At 43.9% G+C, this 20256-nt stretch overlaps 1 protein-coding gene across 3 annotated transcripts in view; it reads right to left on the reverse strand.

The window, feature by feature from the left end:
- Window positions 1-20256, reverse strand: part of MAPKBP1 (mitogen-activated protein kinase binding protein 1) — a 99368-nt gene that overhangs the window by 55057 nt on the left and 24055 nt on the right. For all 3 annotated transcript variants that reach the window (XM_071558374.1, XM_071558372.1, XM_071558373.1), the window contains exon 3: window positions 15674-15765. In XM_071558374.1, coding sequence (XP_071414475.1) covers window positions 15674-15765 — 92 coding nt within the window. The remainder of the gene's footprint in view (window positions 1-15673; window positions 15766-20256) is intronic.

Consider the following 20256-nt stretch of genomic DNA (forward strand, 5'->3'; position numbering starts at 1 on the left):
CTGGCCACAACATACACATGCAGATACAGAGTCCACATTTCTCCCTCCCTCTCTCCAAAACCACTAATTTCCCTAAGGGCAGAGAAGCAATGCCAGCAATACACCTACATGAAGTATCAAATCAGCCAGGCCAGGAGTAGGAGTTGCAGAGCTGCATTTTATTTCAGCACTCTTAGCAAACACCCACAGAATACTGCAAATGAGCAGCAGCCCTGGGGGCTAGAGCAATGGACAACTGATGATAGGAATGCTGGAGGAATAAAAGGATTGTCCAATAAAAGGAATGAGACAGTTCATGACAAGAAAATGTGCAGATCAGATAGACAAGAAAGATGGAGAAGCAGTAGAAAACAAAGCCTTGAGCAGAAGCTGGCTGGTTCCAGGTGTGGCCAAGGGAGATCAAACAAGCAGTCAGAACATAGGTGAAAATCTGAAGAGCTTTGCATGAAGGCAGGAAATGAATTTTTTTCCAGGAGGAATGCTACAGAATCACAGCACATTATGTTCATTCTTGATAAAGGACCTGTCTCCACATGCTGAGGTCTCTTCCCAAAGCTACAGCTGTCACAGGCACATCAACAAGGAGAAAATAACAATTATCTTGACAGACCAGCCAAGACACCTGCTTCAGGGAGCTCTTGCTCCCCAGTCGTGCTCCACCCCTCCACTTGCTCCCAAGATTCAGTCCCTCTTGGATCAGTGCCTGGCTGACAGACCCAGATTTGCCATTCTCAGCATCAGGCCATAAGATCTGTAATGAGTCTGAAAGGCCTTGGGGTTCCTGGGCTTGCTTGCTCTGAACTTTTCTTGACCTGCTTGCAGCTCTGTTTTACTTGGTCAAGCTGCGACAGGAATTTCTCTAACTGATCAGGTGCCTATAGATAATTTGTTTTACTTCTGTTTATCTTTTGTGAGATACAACCATAGTTTTATATAAACAGCATTGGCCAGTAGTTATTTTATGTAAACCGAGATATTTACAACTAACATGATGACACAGTGGAGAAAAATGCAGGCATGGCATGAGAGCAGAGGCCTTGAGAAGTGGAGATGCAGGGTGCAGTGCAGAGGAGTACAAGCACAGGATAATAAGAGATGAGATCCATGCTTGGCACTGCAGGCCCAAGCTGTGAACAGGTCACCCACAGTCTACTAAAGAAATACAGACCTGGAGCTGAACAATACAGGTTTTAGGCATAACAAATCAAATAAAAATTATCCATCATGCATTAAAGACACCATACATAGTGAATTCCACAAGCATTGTAGAGCTGTGCAAGATGTGCAAGTGTGTTGGCAAATGTTTAAAAAAGTTACCCAGCTGCACCTTGGAGTGAGGAAGAATACAACGACACCCACATAATACTCTTCCTAGTGAAGGGCTACAAAGCAGAGGATTTACCCCCAACAACTGACTTGAAGATTCAGAGGAACAACACAAGGGAGCCCAACACAGGCAAACCAAATAGAAACACAGAAGTTTAATAGTTTTACCTGCATTATCACAGTTATTGAGAAATATCTGTATAAAACTATGCTAATGCATTATTATTCCTTATTTTTCTGTAATAATTAGTGTGTAGAGTAAAATGATTCTTGAATTAAGAGTGGTATGAATTCATTTATACTAACAATAAATTCTTGCTTTTTTTAATTTATACACATACACAACTCATCTATAAAGGGTGCTTCCTCTTTTCCCACAAACAATTGTGAGTGTAACAAAGACCTAGTGGAAGGTCTCAGAGGAAAAATAATGCAGAGATTTCAGGAAGAGAAAGCAATGAAAGACAAGTCGAAGAAAAAAAAATGTAAAAACCCAAACAAAACCGGCAAAGAGCAGTTCAGAGGGAAAGGCAAGGAAGAGAAGGAAAGTTTACAATAAAATTCCTGCAGAATAATCAAATGTGCCATCAAGTGCTGAGCAAATTCAGCTCTCCAGCCCAACAGTATAACAAGAGAAGATGGGAGCCCTCTCAGAAGGTGCCCATGTGCGAACAAGCAGCTCCTTGCAGAGATTTGCAGACCCAGCTGGGCTTACACAGTGAAATCTGCTTCTTTACTTCAGGTCTGCATTGACTTCTGCAAGAATGGTTCCCAACACACCGTGAAGCCTCAAAAGCTGAATATATATCTTCTCTTAAAATCAAGTCCCAAAGGAAACATATATCCTGCTTGCAAGCAATTGGCCAACACCTCTGTTCCAGCAGCATGCACAGCCAGAGTATTCCCTCATTGTGCCTGAGCAACTCAGGAGCAGGGAGAAAGATCTATACATCACACTAATCACCTGGGGCAGATGAACATGACAGCTCACGGCATATGGGCCTCAGGGCTTTAACTGTTTTACCATGAGCAAGAAACGTAGTCACTATTAATGCAACATCAATCAAATGAGCAAACCAAAAGGTGATGAAAAGTGTCCGCCAGTTCCCTCCCCACCACCATCTCTGTGGGGAGGATGGTCACAAGTGGGCTAAGGCTCTGGGCAGATTCTTTCAGTGTCCATCGACCCATCATTGATCTCTCCTGCATTCCAGAGCAAGCAGCAAAAGCCCCCACTGCAGAAAAGAAACTGGAGCACTTTTCCTATTGAACGCTTCAGTAAGCATAATCCATGCCATATCTCTGTGTCACAGACAGGGAAAAAAAAAAGGCAAAACCCCAAGCCTGCTTCTTCAAAAGCATGGAGTTAAAGAATCACTTGCTCAAATGGTCAGTTTTCTGCTCGTCTAGGCATGGGCAAAGCTCACAGCTGCCTCAGGCAGCAGGCTGTCAGGTCCACAAAAAGGCACTAAAGCCTCTCGCCAGCCCTGCCCACTCAGAGACCTGCACGGTCAGGCTGGCAGATGCTGAGGGAAGGGATGGGGGCAGCTGCTTCTCCCCACACTGCTGTCCACAGCACGACGTGCCGGAACGCTGCTGCAGCTCACAGGCTCAACATCCAGAGCTCTTGCCAGCTCCATCCCAGCCCTGTCACTTCTCAGAGAGAAAACAGCTCAGACACTGACAGATTGGCAAATTTTAATTTTGCCTATGTTATCTTTTTAGAAGCCTTGTGGTAGCTCTGCCTTTAATGGAAGATGAACATTTACCTCTGCTTTGCCTGTAACTCAGCATAATATCCAGCATTTTAAATGCACTGAAGTTTTTCTTCAGAGTAGCTATTGAGTATCAGTTGTCAGGAGACCTGAAAAGACAGTTTTCCTGGAAGCAGAAGCAATCATGATAAAACCCAGTTTTATCTTTTCTCTTGTCACAGAGAAACGTTGTCAGGTTAGAGTCCAAGACTGAGAAGCATTAGGTCAGCATTGCAAAAGGATAGCAACCTACTGCAAAGGCAAGAAATTGGCTGGTATCAGCTCTGTCAGTCCCTGAGTGCCAGCTGTAAGAACCAGGTTCAGGGGCACAACATGCCACTGCATGCATGTGTTGCAGGGCACAGCTTCCAGCACAGCCCATGGGGGAGGGCCAAGTCCTGCATTTGGCTCCTAAGCAATAGTCAGGGCACTTCTGTGCATGCTTACAATAAACAAAATACACTATTTCTTGGCACTTCTTAACTGTCCTACCACAACACTCTTTCACCTTTAACTTGTTCCCTTCTGACACTGAGTGAAACCCAAGACCATTTGCAGCACCAGATCCTTCATGAAGAGGAAAATGACTGAATCCCTGTTATTTATACCTGGTGATTGAATATATCCTTTGGAGTATATGTGCTTCTTTTAAGTTAAACTCTATGATTTGTGTCAAGGTTGCCAGGAGACACAGTGCCTGTTTTCAGATTCTTAGAAAGGGTGGAGCTCAGCTGAGGCATCTGGTATCTCATTTTCATCCCAGACTTTGCTATTCAGTCCCCACTCCCCCTCCCACCTCTCTCTTATGCAAGCTCAGGACTTGGCTGACAAGTAAGTCGTGTTGCTGCACCAAGGCACTGGTTCCCAGGAGGTGTAACTGCTGCAGAGACACAGAGCAGGTAGAGAAGAGAGCAGGCTGTGACCTGCAGGTACACAGGCTCTTGGGAACTCGTGCTCTATGCCATCCCCCTCCTTTTACAATGGGCAAATCCCAGCGGGTTGCAGAGTTTCAAGCTGAGAAAAGGCCTACACATTCCAAAATAGCCAAGGCAGCAAAGAGCTTTGCAAACACTCCTCTAACCTATTTCACCAGCATGCAATAGCTTTTCAAACCTGACAAAGCTTCCCACTTGCAGAGTGTTTAGTTCTGTTACTAAAGAAAGCAGAAGTGCTTTTTCTCTTGCTTCAATTTCTTTGCACATAAACCACAAGTGACCCTCACCACGGGAGTGCTTCCCCATCCATCCTTACCCCCCACCCTCTTTTTGTTCTTTTAAATAGCGACTTTCCTTTAGTTTGCATGCTGATTAATGAGATCAAAGCACAAAGTAACAAACCATCTACATGGGATTATTACTAGCTTGCCTCCTAACTCAAAAATCCAATTGCTACAACTGGCACACTCAAGGGTTGAGGATAGTCTCTTTGGGTAGGTTGAAGTCAGATATGATCAATATAATCATTGAAACAGCAACTGCTGTAGCTACTGTGATAGGCATGATAGCATTTCCCTTTTAAGGGAACTGTAATATTTGCCCTGGAACTAAGATGGCAGCAGTAAGAAGCATATACTATATAGCTCTCCTTAATGCATTTTGTCAGGCAACCCAAACAGCAGCAAACTCACAGGACTTCTCCATGAAGCCCTACCTTTCCCTGCACACAGCCTCTGGAACCCAGCACAGGGAAACTTCAAGGGCAATTATTTTATTGCAGCCTTGCAAAGACAAAAGCATTCCTGTTTCCCTGCTCTCACTTTCTTCATCACTAACATTTTTGGCAACAGCCAGAACCTTCACTAACATTAATGTTCTTGAGGACTCTGCTAGTACTTCTGGCCCCTCAAGCGGCACTGCACAGGCAGTGCCCAGACCTGCCACAGCAGTTGTGTGAGACAGGGCAGGACAGAAGCCACCTAACTAGACTTACCCTACCCACACTACCCAGCTTTATTTACAGCTCACTCACACCACTGCAGCATCACATACAGGAAAAAAAAATCCTCTCCAAGACTTTCATCACTGGAGGGGAAAGCACATTCAAGCTGCCTGCATGCACAGTGAGAGCAGGGAGCCTTTTTTGACTCAGAATAAGGGTCCTGAAATTCATTCTAATACTAAAAACCATCCCCAACTTCACTGTCAGTTAAGTACAGAAGCTGCTTATATTTAACACAACTGTGTGCCATGCTGTGGTACTGAAGGGTCAGAATTCAAAGAACCAAAGAAATTGCATGTAAAAGCACTCTAATGTTCAAAAAAAAAAAAAAGAAAATGCAAAATATACCACTGAAGAGATGTCTACATAACCTCCATTTGATTTCCTTCTACAAAACCATTCTGAGAGCATTTTTTTTCACCACTGCCCCATTCTGCTTTCCTCCCTCTTTCAAGAACCATGCTTGCTCAGCACTTGGAACAGGTACAAAGAAGGACACAGAAGGAATAGAGTCAGCAGCATCTGCTGTTCTTTGCTGTAATCACATCCTTAAACTTCTGCACGTACACCTACCACAAGGTCAGCTGAGCTCACGTCCCATTCATGGAACCAGCAGCATGATGTCCAGCAGGAGCAGCACACTGCAGAGGCTCTTAAAAGCAGCACAAGGTGTCTTTGTGGACTCTCCTACCTTGAGGGATGGCTAGTGTGTGCTGTTGGGAGAAGAGTGTCCAAACTAGCACAGGTAATGACTGGTGTACAAGACAGGACCTTTCACACTATCCTTTTTTTTTTATATAGTCCTCTGTTTAATACCCAGCTCCTATTATCTACAGCTGTGTAAGGGAGAAAATAGAAAACAGTTACTCTTATTTTTAGAAAAAGGTGCAAGCTGGGAGAAGCAAAGTGATTTTATCTACCATCTAGTCCTGTGACAGACTAAAAATAGAAAGAAAGTAAGTCTGTTCCCCATGCTCTACAATACATTGCCTCTTTGCCATTGCTGGCTTTTTTCAGAAAAGTCTTCCTGTGCTTCAGACAAATTCTCAGTATCATTGCAAATACAGAACAACATACAGAATACAGAACAACATACTTCTGTTGTTGTAAAGTACTGCATCCAGCTCCGGAATCATCAGTACAGCAAAGACATGGACCTGTTAGAGCAGGACCACAAAAATGATCAGAGGATGAATACCTCTCCTGTTAGGACAGGCTGAGAGACTTGGGCTGGAGAAGAAAAGGCTCTACAGAGACCTTATTGTTGCTTTTCAACTTTTTAACGGGGCCCGTTGTAATAAGAAATGTGAGTAATGGCTTTAAGCTAAAAGAGAGTAGATTTAAACTAGAATTTTTTTACAATGAGGGTGGTGAAGCACTGAAACAGGTTGCCCAGAGGAGTGACAGATGTCCCATCCCTGGAAACATTCAAGGTCAGGTTGGACAGGGCTGTGAGCAACCTTGTCTAGTTGCAGATGTCCCTGTTCACTGCAGGGGGTATGTGACGATGACCTCTACAGGTCCCTTTCCAACCTAAATTCCGTGATTCTAAAATTTTCCAGCCCCCAACCTTGCAATTTTGAAGATGGGAGCAGGAAGGAAGACTAGAGTTACCAGTTCACCTCTGAACTAAACCCAGTTTTCTGCTCAACTGATAGTAGGGTTTAACATGTCCTAAGGAGATTCTCAGGCTGCTCTGGTGATGCTCTGGGAGAAGGTAACTGCTCCCACTCATACACTCCCTCTCTCTACAGAATTACTGAGAACAAATTTGTGAAATATTTCACTTCACCTGGACCATTTCCTTGAAAAATTCGCAATTCAATCTAAGCATCAAAAACCATCTGGGAATCTAAACAAGTCAAGGCTTCCTGTTGTGGTTTTTAGGGGTTTGGTTGGGGTTTTTCAGCTGGTGTTGTTTTATTTTTATAAAAAGCAGCAAACTGCTACAAAGGGTCACCAGACTTCAACTTTGATTCACCCCTGAGTGCAGAGAGTGGGTACTGCCTGACACAGTGTGGGTCCTCCCACTGGAAGGGCTGCAAGAGGGGGCACAGATTGCTGCCCCTCTTGGAGCAGGAGGTTCTATAGCAAGACAGGAGTGCAGCAGCATGCTCCTACACTGAGGTCTGATGCAGAGTCCAGCCCTCCCCAGGTGCCTGACAGAAAAGAGAAATCACAGCAACATGGATGAGCACAGGCTCAGACAAAGTGGGGTGCACAAAGGAAGTTTTGGGGAAAAAGGGCTCGTATCACATGGCTTCTGATGAACGATGGAATAAACAGACACGTCAGTACCTGGAGGTTTGAAGGAGGATGCCATATCAGACCTATTACTGCTGCCAGATCCTCAAATAGTAACTGTAGGATAAAGTATCGCATTTCATCTCTATTTGTCCTAAGGTTGTAGCAGCTGGCTACAGAACAGCAACCCACTCCCTTGTAACTTGAAGGCTGGATTAGCATATGGCACTCTAGAAAAGTAACCAGAAACTCTGTGTACAGGAGAAAAGCACTCTATGTACAGCTAAACAGCAGTTTGTCTCAAGGGGACCTGGCAACACCAAACACCATCACTGCCCTGACTAGTCTTTCAATGCCAAGTGTGACACAAGGTAAAAGTCACACAGGGTCTGAAGCCAAGCGTCCCACAACATTCCCACGGTCCACCACAAGAGCTGCTCCACTGCTGACAAAGATGGCATTAACTAACACTCAATCAGCAGCTGAGCTCTCAAACTCAGGGGCTCATGCTCCCAACACCTTCCTCCCCAGCTGTGTGACAGCACCTCAAAGGTGCAGTCTTCAGTGCAGCACACACAGTAGCAATTACCACAGACTCGGTGCAGGGTCCCTCAGGTCTAGAAAGAAGCTTTTCTGCCCAGGTATTTTGAGGGTTTGTTCTACTTTTCTCCCTTTTCTGCTAGTTTGCAACAGGTCTGCAGCTTCATAGCTAGCTATCTCATTATTTAAGATTCTACCAAATGCTCGGTCATCCATTGTTTGTTGAAGGTAAAGAATTTAGATTACTTAGACAAGAGATCAAAAACAGCCCCATACACACACCTGGGGACAGACTGATGGAAACTGCCTGGAAGTCGATTTGACAAGGCTTGCCTCCAGTTCTTCTAAGGGCTTAAACAGGGGAGTTGGCCTGGTGATTGCTAGGACTGCTTCATTGGTTTCTTCAGCTTCTCCTCTGCCAAGCCAAGTGAGATTAGAGCTGAACTGGACCAATACACAACTGTTCAGCAAACAATTCTACGTTTTAGGCACAGTTTTATTAGAGAGACATGGATTCAATGTGGAAGAGTCTTCAGCACTCACAAAAAGGGAGACCAAAGAAAAACCAATGTAGAAATTCTTGCCTAGCTGTATAGGCATAAACAGCTCACACAAGTAAGACTGTCCCTACTCCATCAGGCAGAGCCGTTTCTGCCTGAAGTGCAATGACGAGGATTCAGAACTGGACCCAGCTGCTGCCTAGACTGGAAGTGGGCAATTGCTCCAGCACTGCATAACTGTTATTTGTGAATGTCAAGGGTCAACAGCCAAAGAGCAGGGGAGAGGCCACAGACCCCTTAAATCCAGGTCTGCAAATTAAAATATAAGTTATGATTATTTGGCCTGAGAATAATGCAGTGTTGAAAAAGGGGATCTCCATTCTTTTCTCCCAAGTGCAAAGACAAAGACTTTGCTCACATGACAGAAACTAAGACTGCATCAGCCTTCCTCAGCCCATCCTCCCTATCTAACCTACATTAATAAGGGCAAGTGAATGGAAGTATTTTACACTTCAGGTTTACATGTTTCAGTGCAGGTATGTCACTTTCTGTCCAGTGGGTATTTAAGGCAGGGAGATATGAGAGTCAAACAAAGTATCCCCGCTTCTGAGATCTGTTATTGCTAGGGAAGGAAAGAGAAGGGTTTGGCTACTTTTCATCATCTTTTTGGACACTGAAACCTGGTATTGCTCACTTTTAGCACAGAAAATTTTGTTTGGTTTGGTTGTAATGGCTCAACTCGAAACAATCTTCAGCACAGACCTGAACTATGTTTAATGATTTTAGTCATGGAAATTTTCTTATCTTTGGCTCTGAGTCTACAACCTCAATTGTGCCATCTAGAAAACTTCCTCAGATGCTATGTAAGCACAGTAGCCTTGCAGAAGAAATGCATTAACAACAGTCCAGATTTCTGGAATATGGGGAAGGGAAAGAGGTCTAACCTTGAAAGGCAACTGTCTCGTTTTAAAGACAAAGCAAACTGTCTCTGGTGTGACCAAAGACGCTGAAATTTGCTTTGAACCACACATGAGAACTTTTCTTCATTTTAGGGTAATTGTTTACAGCAGTGCAGAATTCTCCTTTAGAAAAGTACATAGAAATAAAGAACAGAAATTCTCCCTCAGAGGTTTGGGTAAGTAAACTTGAAGGAGGCAGCACCAGCAGAACTGGGTATATCTACTGGCAACCCAGCAGTTCAAGTGCTTCAATATCCCTGTACCAATTCAGGCTACATTTGGGATACAGCCCATTAGCACTTATGCTAATACAAAACTAGTGAAGAACTGTACGTGCACAGAGCAGTAGAGCTTTGCTCAAGCTGCACATGTAACATGTACACATCTACTGGCTCTATAAGGAAGTGGATTCCTTCTGTGTACCTACAGCTTTCTAAAGGCAACTATCATTGTGACATCCAAGTAACATGATCAATCAGTTAATTAAAACAGGCTTTGAAATAAGGCAGGATTGGGATTTCATTGTCCATGTCACCACCAATTCTAACCTGGCCACAAGTCTCGGATCCCAGTTCAGAACAGCAGTTTGTCTTGTTCGCCATCAGTCACCTACTAGATATGTCGCTCATAATTAGATTCTGTGTGTCACTGACCAAAACCTTCTACTTCAAGGAGGAAAGAAGGAGCAAGGCAACATCATGCCTGGTAAAGTTACACAATGTTTATTCTAAATGTTATTCCTCCATTGTCATCTATATGAATCTTAAGGTAAAGGGAAATTGTTTTAAGCTGATAATTTATTAAGTTGTGCAATAATCTACCTATATAATGATGGAAAATTATGACTAAAACTTTCCAAGCGACTTCTCGTGTGCACAGTCTGGAAATCACCCTTACAGCCCATCTGCTGGAACAGGAAAGAGGTATTTGGGAACAAACCAACAATCACTTCTGGAAAAGAAAAGTCTTCATTCTTACAGCGAGATTTAGCACTCAAGTATGTGAGACAGCTCCACACATGCTGAGCAGGTTCCTGGATGGATTAAAACCAATTCACTCATTTCCTGTTCATTTCCTTCCTCCCTTCACTGTGATACAGACAATTGTCACTGCCTGGCAGTGCAGGACCTGACACATCATTTTGGATCAGTGGACAGGGAGCCAGGAGAGGTATGACTCAGAAAGGCTGACAGTTGAGTGGCATTGCAAATCAGCTGAGGATGAACCATGCAAGAGTGGAAGACATAGTGAAACAAGAGGATGAGACCGTGGCTGGATGCTGCTGCAGCACAGGCTGGCACAAGAGGCTGCTGCACTGATATCCAGGATGCACAGCACAGCAGCAGCAAAACGAAATTTGACCCTGACAGCTGTGAGGTTTTCTGATTTGAACACTCATATGACTAGTCATGGCTGAATATTAGTTGTCTTATCTCACAAAAAGGAAAAAAAAATTCAAGATGATAAAGCTGAAGTTAAGACCAAGTCTAACTGTTCAACAAGATCTTGTGGTAAAACACAGCAGGAAAAAAAGAGTCAGCATCTTCATTTTAATTTTGATCATATGGTTCCTTTTATTGTCCCTCTCTTCCTATCTACAAGCAAGGTGATTCATTCTGAAATGGGACAGAATATGAGGGCATCCAAATGATCTATTCAGCAAACATACTGCGTGCACACACGGAGCTAGCTAAGGATCTGTGTCTGTACTGGCTTCAGTGATTTCTGAGAGAAAGCCAAAGAAACTCATTTTGCCATGTCTCAGAGAGAATTCTCTGCATGAAACCCATGTCTGCCTTTAGCAGTAGTTGCTGTACATAAAGAGCTATGCTAGAGAGCTGAAAGGGGGAAAGAATATGCAGGTCGAGATTGATCAACTCACCTCATGTGTTATGTATCAAATACCATTTTTCCCAGCAAGGAACACTAATGTTAAAAATCCCTGAAATCTATCAGAGTGGCTCAAAACTGCTAAGCAGAGATAGAGAGATGCTTAAGCTGACCAGAACATAATAGTGTAGCGTTTAAAAGACATTACACACAGCTAGCACAAAGTGCTGCTTTCCTGCTGCTATGGAAGGAAAAGCACAGACTGCTCCCTCAAGCAGGCAAGTGCCTCACCCAAAGATCAGGTTCCCAACTAGCGACCGTGACCAGCTGAGAGCCAAGGAAAGAAGAACAGTGAGAAGTAAAATAAGTCAGTCACACCAACCTAACAAGGCTTGAAAAACAACAGTAAACATAACACCAAAACCAAAAACAGTTAAGCTGACCAAAGCTATCTTAGCAATTGGTCTAGAATTTAAACAGTAGACATTTCACACTCCCTGTTTTCTCTTTTTTAATGTTAGTCATCCTCAGAGGATTTTCTCAGTTTTGTTTCCCTTTGTGTTTCTAGGAGACAGAGCCTCGACTAGCTACTGAAAAAAAAAAGCAAAAGAGAAAACTGAGAGAACAGGGAAAATGTAAAGCAGGGGGAAGTGAAAAAAAAGGACAGAGCATTGGTCCTGCCACAAGAAATAAAAAATTTGATACATTTCTGTTCCACTCATTCCCCCCACAAGAACAACTTTGTTACTCACTGCATAAGCCTAAGAGAAAACCAACTAAGCAATCTTGTGAGTTTTTTCACAAGCCAGTATAAGAACACGTAAGTGGAGGCAGCAGATGCAAGACCTTTGGAGAGGATGCAGTTTTCTCTCCCATGTTGTCTTATTTCCCATGCCAACAGCCTCGTACGAAAGTGGTGGCCTAAAATATTCAAAGCACTCTGTCTCTTTAGCCCTCTACGGCAGACATGACTCCTGTAACAGAAGCTTCCCACAAAAAACAGGGTCAAAGTACCAGGGTCAGCACAGCTGCTGTCACACACCACCAGAGAGGAAGCCTCATTAGGGTCAAAGAGGAGAAAGGATAAGCAGTGCAAAAGCCAGTAAGAAGAAAAGGGAAAAATAATGTAAGACTCAGCTCTTTGGCACCACTGTAGAATTGCAATGAGTTTGGGCAGTGTTAGGAATTGCTTCTTTCAGCAGTTTAAGAAACTTCCCAGGAGATTCAGAAACTCCAGGAAAGAGAAAACTCAGAAAAACAATCACTTTTTAAAAAAAATCGTTTTAGGCAAACCAGACACCAAAGTTAAGATTATGCTCAAAGAACATCAGAGCTTCTCTTGCACAAGTCCTCATCCACATAGTTACTTGTATGCCTGATGTGGATGAAGTCAGGATGCCTAGGGCAACTGTTTCACCTCATCCAAATGAATCTAGGTATATGGAAAGTGTTCTTAGGAAAATACAGAATTGTTACATAAATTCAGCTTTTTGGGGTAGGACAGACTGGAGGAGCAAAGCATCTGCACATCAGGATTGCGAAACCTCAGTACATGAGCAGTGGGCTGAGGAAGACACTGGAGCACAGCTGAAGATGACCAGGTTGCATGGGCAGCTTGTGAACCAACTATGCATGAGCCATGTCCAGTCTGCTACATCGGACTCATGTAAGTAGAACTGGTGCCCAGTAAATTGACAGTTCTGTTTGAGCAGCAGATCCAGAGGGTTGTATTGAATGTCACGGGGTCTAGTTGGAGGCCTGTCACTAGCAGTGTCTCCCAAGGTTCAGTACTGGGCCCAGTATTGTTTACCTCAATCAACAGTGAGTTGCATGACAAAAAAGGACAAAGTACCTCCTCAGGAAGTTCACTGACAACACAAAGCTGGGAGAAGGCAGCCCTTCAGAGGGACCCTGACAGGTTGGAGAGATGGGCAGAGAAGAACTGTCTGAAGTTCAACAATGACGAGTGCAGGGTCCTGAACCAGGGCAACAATACCCCCATGTACCAGAAGAGGCTGGGGGCTGACCTGCTGGAAAGCAGCTCTGTGGAGAAGGACCAGGGTGACCTGATGGACAACAAGCTGTCCATGAGCCAGCAGTGTGCCCCTGTGGCCAAGAAGGCCAATGGTTTCCTGAGGGGCATTAGGAAGAGCACTGCCAGCAGGTGGAGGGAAGTGATCCTGCCCCTCTGCTCAGCCCTGGTGAGGCCACACTGGGACTGCTGTGTCCAGTTCTGGGCTCCTCACTGCAAGAGACATCGAGCTCCTGGAGCAAGTCCAGTGGAGGGCTGTGAAAATGATTAGGGAATTGGAACATCTCTCTTACAGGAAAGACTGACAGCTGGACATGTTCAGCCCCAAGAAGAGACAATGGATTTAAGAATCTGAACGGAGGGTGTCAAGAGGATGGAGCCAGGCTCTTCTTGATGGAGCCAAGCAATAGAACAAGAGGCAACAGGCAGAAACCAATGGACAGGAAGTACCACCTGAACATGAGGGAAAATTTCTTACTGTGCAGGTGACTGAGCACTGGAACAGATTGCCCAGAGAGGGTGTGGAGTCTCTCTCCTTGGAAATATTCAAGAACTGTCTGAACACAATCCTGTGCCACGTGCTCTGGGACAACCCTGCTTGAGCAGGCAGGTTGGAACAAATGACCCACTGTGGTCTCTTTCAGGCCTACCCATTCTGTGATTCTGTGAAATTCAAATAGAAACAAATATAAACAAAATAAAGCCAGAAAGGCCAGAATTCTTGCAAATCAAGAGAAATTCACTGGAAATCAGAATGGGAGAAAATAATCCAAGCAAAACACAAACTGAACAAACTGAAACTTGAATCAAAACAACGAACTGAATCTGCATTGGTACCTCTCTCATGTCTTGACTTGTTAACTAATGCTAAATCACAACAGCATCACAAAACAGGCCAGACATGGCACAAAAGCAGCAAGTCCTGTAAGCCATTAAACTTTTACAACATGCATCTAGTATATTCCTACCCAGGCAAGGCAGATTTCCTGCCCAGGCCATGAGATGTTACCACCAACAAGTAAGAACAGAAAATTCCCCTGTAAAGCCCTAAGGAACTACATAACCTTTTAATTAGCCAACAGAATCCCCAGGTGAATTCATATTTGATTAAATCAATGTCAGGCACGCACAAGCTCATCAGAGGACATTGCTATTAACAAAACCAATCTATCTTCAGCTATGCAAAAGTCCAAAATATCTGTGTACTGCACTTGCTTTCTTCTCTCTCTCCTTGCCCTCTCCAAGTGTGAACATATTAAACCTCAGAAAAGATGCAGAGGAAGAGGCAACACACACGAGAACATATTTGCCTGGCTCCAAAGAGCTCAAGCAAAAAAGATGCCGTCAAACACTGATGTTGATATCAGACTGCCCACTGACAGCAAAAGAGGCAATGGGCAGAAAGTAATACATACAAAATTCCATTTGAACACAAATAAAAAACACAAGGAAAAACTTTTTTTTCTTCTTTTGGATGTATTACCATGAGAGTAATCAAACACTGGAATGCGCTGCCCAGAGAGATTGTGCCATCTCCATCTTTGGAGATATTCAAAAGCTGTCTGGCCATAGTCCTGGCCAATCTGCTATAGGTGACCCTGCTTGAGCATGAGGGTTGGACTAGATAGTTTCAAGAGCCTCCATCAACTACAACAATGCTTTGATTTTGGGAACTAGGATATCACCAGCACAGGCAAAAATCTCTAACCAGTTTCACTGACTCTCATTCTAGCCAAAAACACAGAATCTTTAAATATTGCCAGCATGTTTTCTGTACCCTTGAAAACATCACCTACAATTGCTGTGGAAGTTCCTTTCTTCTGATTTCAGCTTTCATGTCTTACAAGTATCTCCGTGCAACACCACTTGGATATACTGCCCTTAGTCTTCTCCTCCAGCCTGCTGACCAGTAGAATGAACAAGCTCAGAGGCAAACTCCTATTGATTCCTGCAACACAGCAGACCTCTCCAGCCCTCACCAACCTCCTTATAGGAAGCTCTTTTGCACTCCATCAAAATCTCCTTTTGGATATCGATATTTGGACTTAGACCACAGCTGATAGATGTGTTGCATTCCAGAGAATCCACACACAAGGGGGTTCAGGCTGTAAGCCTGAAGTTGTTCCTCACATTTGGATGAGGAATTTGGTAAGGCATAAATTGCAGGGCATACACAAGAAGGCTTTTGTCAATTCATTGAAAGTATCACTTGCTCCATTAGGTATTTACTAGCTTAGAAAATCACAGTGTTATATATAAGTTCACCACACCACAGAACATTGTTAAAAGACCACAAAATGTATTTAACTTCCATCTTAGAGCAAGAGGAAGGAGAGCACTTCCATTAAAAGGTATCTCATTAAAACTTGACAATGCAATCCCTCTCCCTTGCCAGTTACACTAACAGTGCTAAGTCTCATCATTCTCTGGTGTTTAAAGAACATTAAATATCCTTCCTATAGAAGACCACAGCAGAAACGTCCCGAATCTTTATGTTAATGCATCAGTCCTGGTTCATTTTAGCTTTAAAGAATGTGGTTAGTGACTCACCCTGCTGGATAAGCAACGAGGCCAGTCCTGGGGTCGCAGGCTAATCCTCTGCCTCCCGACACAGTTATGCCCAGCACCTTCTCCAAAGTCACCTAGTGCATACAGGAACGAAAACAAGAAGTATCATGAAATATGAGTGCAGTTCAAATAGACTCATGCATAGATGCTGACAGTCTGGTTCACACTGGCTCCTAGAAATTCACCGAGAAGCATCGAGCTACACAAGCAACTCCAGTTAACAGGCATAGCAAAATACTGCTGGGTTACAGAGAAGGAAATAGCACTGAGCACTCCCTGTGCCAGAGCACTGCAAAGGCAGAGGACTGCAGGCAGCAGATAATACTGGTGAGAAGCTGGGATGCACATTCTCTGACCACAGATTCCCGTACTCCTAGTTAAGAGCAATCAACCACTATCTCTGGATATCTCTGGCGATATCACTACCTCTAGAGCCTGGGTCTTTAATGAAAACTGTTTCCAGGTTGATCTGTTCTCTTTGTCTACCGCACCCAGTGGTAGGTGGCTCAGCCAGGTCCCAGCCTCACACTCCTAGGAATTGAATAGTCAGTTTTTCCCACAGTGCTTGAATTGGAAACTACAACCAGTGGAAGAGGGCATCCCTTCCCAGTAACCTTGAGACAGAACACCTTAAACATTCACTAGCCTGCATACCAATGACCCATGCAAGAGACAGTAATCTAAAATGCCCCGGCAGCCCCCTCAGGCAAAGATGTCAAATATTTTTAGGAAAAGAAAAGAAAAGAAGAGCGACTTGGAAGATACAAAGACCTCTGTGGCAAGAAACCAATAAAAGTAAAAAACCAAAACAGGAAGGGTGACAGAGACATGACACAGTACTTCAGTGAGCACTCCCTGGCATAGAAAGCATCAGAATTCAGCAATTACCCCAAAGCAAAGAGTTGCAGTGGAATTACACTGCACAAAATCTGTGGCATGAAAGGACCCAATCTCTGAGTACAAACCAGTTCTCAGACCCGGGGCTGTTTTGACCGACACAAAGTTATTCTCTTTCCTTTACACTTTATTACATATTTGATGTGTACATTCCTCTTCAGCATTGCTGTCTATGCCAAATTCAAGGATTTTATTGGGTCACAGTCTTCTGGTTTTAATTATCATCATCTAAGGTATATTTGGTTAAGGTCTTAAGGGCATGGACACAGCATAAGAAGTTACTATTGTAATAATTACTACTATCTTTAATAGCTGCCCTGAAGACTAACATCTTATACTTATACCAACATGGTGCACAAAAGGCAGGGACAAGGCAGGTTTCCCACGCTGTCCTGACCACACACCCTACCAAACCTGAGGAGTTCGACTGTAGGGTGAAGAAAGAAGGTCTCACTGAGCTCACTGCTCAGGGTACTAGATAAAGTGACAGAAGTAACTCCATACAGAGAACCAATGTGTTTCAATAGGTAAAGTTGCTGGTGCACCACTTTAACATGAGCCATCCATGCTTTCAGCTAGTTCAAATCTGGCCTGCTTTCAAACCAGTGACATGGAAAATGGAAGATTTATATCCCAGTCCCTGAAACAATTTGGTCTTTTTTCCCCCCCTTGGTAATAATATATCCCAGAGATTTTAAGACATTATAAGAAAACACCAAATTGTCCCCTTCCCTTGCAAAATGAGTATTTCTGAAAGCATGGCTTTTACAAAGCTCCACTGGATTTTTGTGAAGTAAGAAGATACAATTAAATATGCATTTACAAAACCACCAGTAAAGAAAGAACTCAGTTTTGTTTTAACTTTGTATTGGAGCAAAAATGCAGTGGCTGGGGAGAGAAGTGAGGAAGGCTAAGAAGATATCTACTCTTCCATACTTGTTAACAACTTCAAAACACACTCATTTATAAAGCAGCTTCAAAAATGCACAGCAAGAACTCAGTGCTTCTACTGCTGAGATTCCACCTCATAACAGCAGTTCCCAAACTAGGAGAGGCTTAAATTCCTACAGAAAATGCATTCTTGACAGGGAAGAAGGAAGTAGAAGAGACATGTGCCATCCAAGTAGTCCCATCTAGATAAGGCACCAATTACTTGATGCTGTCAGCAAACACCAACTTGCAATGCTGTGATTATGCTGCTCAGAAAGGCTCTAGCTCAGGCTGGCTGTAATTGCAACTGTCCTAAAAGGCACTGTTTGACCTTGGCTATGTAGATATTCAGCAGCAATTCAGCAACCTATTTTCACCAACAGGTATGTTTTTGCTCTGCAAGGACATTTATCAAGCCTCTCTGTGTGCAGTCCTACACCCCAGCTCAGCTGAGCTTACAGCGGGCTGCTTCAGAGGGGACAGTTCCTTCCTCCCTCATCCTACTCAGCCTAATTACACCCCCCTCCATTTCCCTCATGCCAGACGGCCCCAGCAAGGCAACTGCCTGCCCAGAAGGCCAAACAAGCAGAAAGCCACGTCCTACTTTTTGTCTTCTGGTTGCTAGCCTGGGGAAAGCCACAGCAAGCTCAAAGCCAGGTAAAAGAAAAACTACCCCCCTTTACTGGTAACTGGATCAATCCAGCTGCACCTCCAAAAGTCCGCTCTGCACCTGGTGATCTGGAAAAATCTGACCGCTCTGACCCTTTAAGAGGAAGCACCACCTGATTTGTCGTGACACTCTCAACCTCACCAACAGCAAAATGTCATGCTTGCTCCAGCTTCCTTTCTCACTCTGGAGTCTGTGGAAGCCCCGGGCTGCTCTGCCAATAGACAATTTGTGGCAATGCCAGGCGGTCCAAAGTCTGCCTTTCTCCTATGGTCAGCACACAGCCTGACATAAAAGTAGCTCAGTTTTCTGGTCCAATTTCTCTACTGCCAGTGAGTATCTTTTGGCCTGCAACAGATCACTTGTTCCTTTAACAAAAGACAATTACCAGGGCCATACCTCTAGTATTGACAGACCTAGTGCCACAGAAACAGATACCTGTATCCAGAGACTCATAACTAAAATTCTGAAAAATACTTCCCCTCTTTTGCTCTTACTCTTGGATTTAAAATCTACCTAATGTAAAGCATCTGACAAGCCTATCCAATGGATGCTCTTACAATACCTCTACCTGATAATCCTTGAGTATTAAAAGCAACCTGCATCACAATGGAGTGCATATAAATTTAAAATGTGGTCTTATGAGCCTTCTGAGCTCTACTCCCACCACCCTGCCCACAATACACCACAGTATTATCCCCATGACCAACCTCCAGACCAAGTGATGTAAGGGCAAGAGATAGTCATTCGCCACAAAATTTGACTGAATGAAAACCATTTCAGAGAGAAATACAATAGGTAACACCACAGTATGAAATGGATTCCTCTCAACTTGCCAGCTAAAACAAAGCGATTTTTAATACAATTCTTTAGGGCAGAAATACATCAACTTTAACTTCCTGATCTGAAATTAAGATTTGTCAGCAAAGCAACAATCTGTCGATACAGGTCTGCCATTATCCCACTTCCAAAGCTACCACTTAAAACAAGGTAGGAACCCACTTCCTGCTGTGATAAGGGCAGTCTCCCAGTCCCTACACAGTTGTAAGCACTGCCATTCATACAGGTCTCCTCAGTGGTACTTCAGCACATCCCAACCAGAGATAAATTCCCTGACACATACTTCCAAGTCTGATCTGAGCTAACCACCGGAAGAGTCCCCCTGCAGATCTGAGATACTGGGTTCTTTACCGATAGCTCCTATGTAGGCCCAATTTGCATCCTCCAATTGTCAGCCATGTCACTGCTTGCTCAGGCCTTCACAGACAATTAATGGGCCACCTCACCATCCTCACCCAAGCCTGGAAACAACTGCAAGATTAAACCTGTCATTTTGTGTACCTAAATTAGAGGCAGGAGAAGAGGCTGGCTATCCACATTTGCCATTTCATCTTGAGGCTTCCATTAATAGTATCTGGCACTTTCAGTCAAGGTTCTCTACTCAACTTGCAAGAGTTATTGGATTGATCCACACACAACACGATTCTGCAGCTCACCTTGTATTGCCACTGTGCCATCTGTAACCACCCCATCTCCACTCCTGTAATGTCAACTTTTATTCAAGTTTGGAAGATGAATACACACTCTTAGGCACCAAAACCTGTGAAACTAACATCCATCTTGCAAAACTGGATATTTACCCATTTTACAGGTTTAAATCTAAATTTGGCTACTTTGAGTTGCACAAACATGTGAAGAAATTTTAGTGCCTAAGCAGATCACTTACCATGTTCCTTCCACATCAAATCCCAACACTGTCACATAGATAGGACCAAACCAGCAGAGTACTGAATTGCAGAATGCGAGGTACCAACTTCATAGCAGCCAGGCCTACCCAGAGAGAGGGGTCTCACTGCAGCCCAATCCCCCCTGGAAATCAAAGGGCATATCTGAGAGCAGTCCTTGCTTCTATCAGGCATGGTCCCATGCAGCACATGGGGAAAGCCCATGCTTGGGTGAAAAAGTCATGCCATCTCTGCCTTACTACAGAGGTGCAGGTAATCCTTTCAGAAAGACTAGTCTGAACAGGCCCTGCCAGCCCCGTCTGGCTTTTTAGGAAACATAATACATG

Source organism: Pithys albifrons, chromosome 6 (assembly GCF_047495875.1).
Source record: "Pithys albifrons albifrons isolate INPA30051 chromosome 6, PitAlb_v1, whole genome shotgun sequence".
Lineage (NCBI taxonomy): Eukaryota > Metazoa > Chordata > Aves > Passeriformes > Thamnophilidae > Pithys > Pithys albifrons.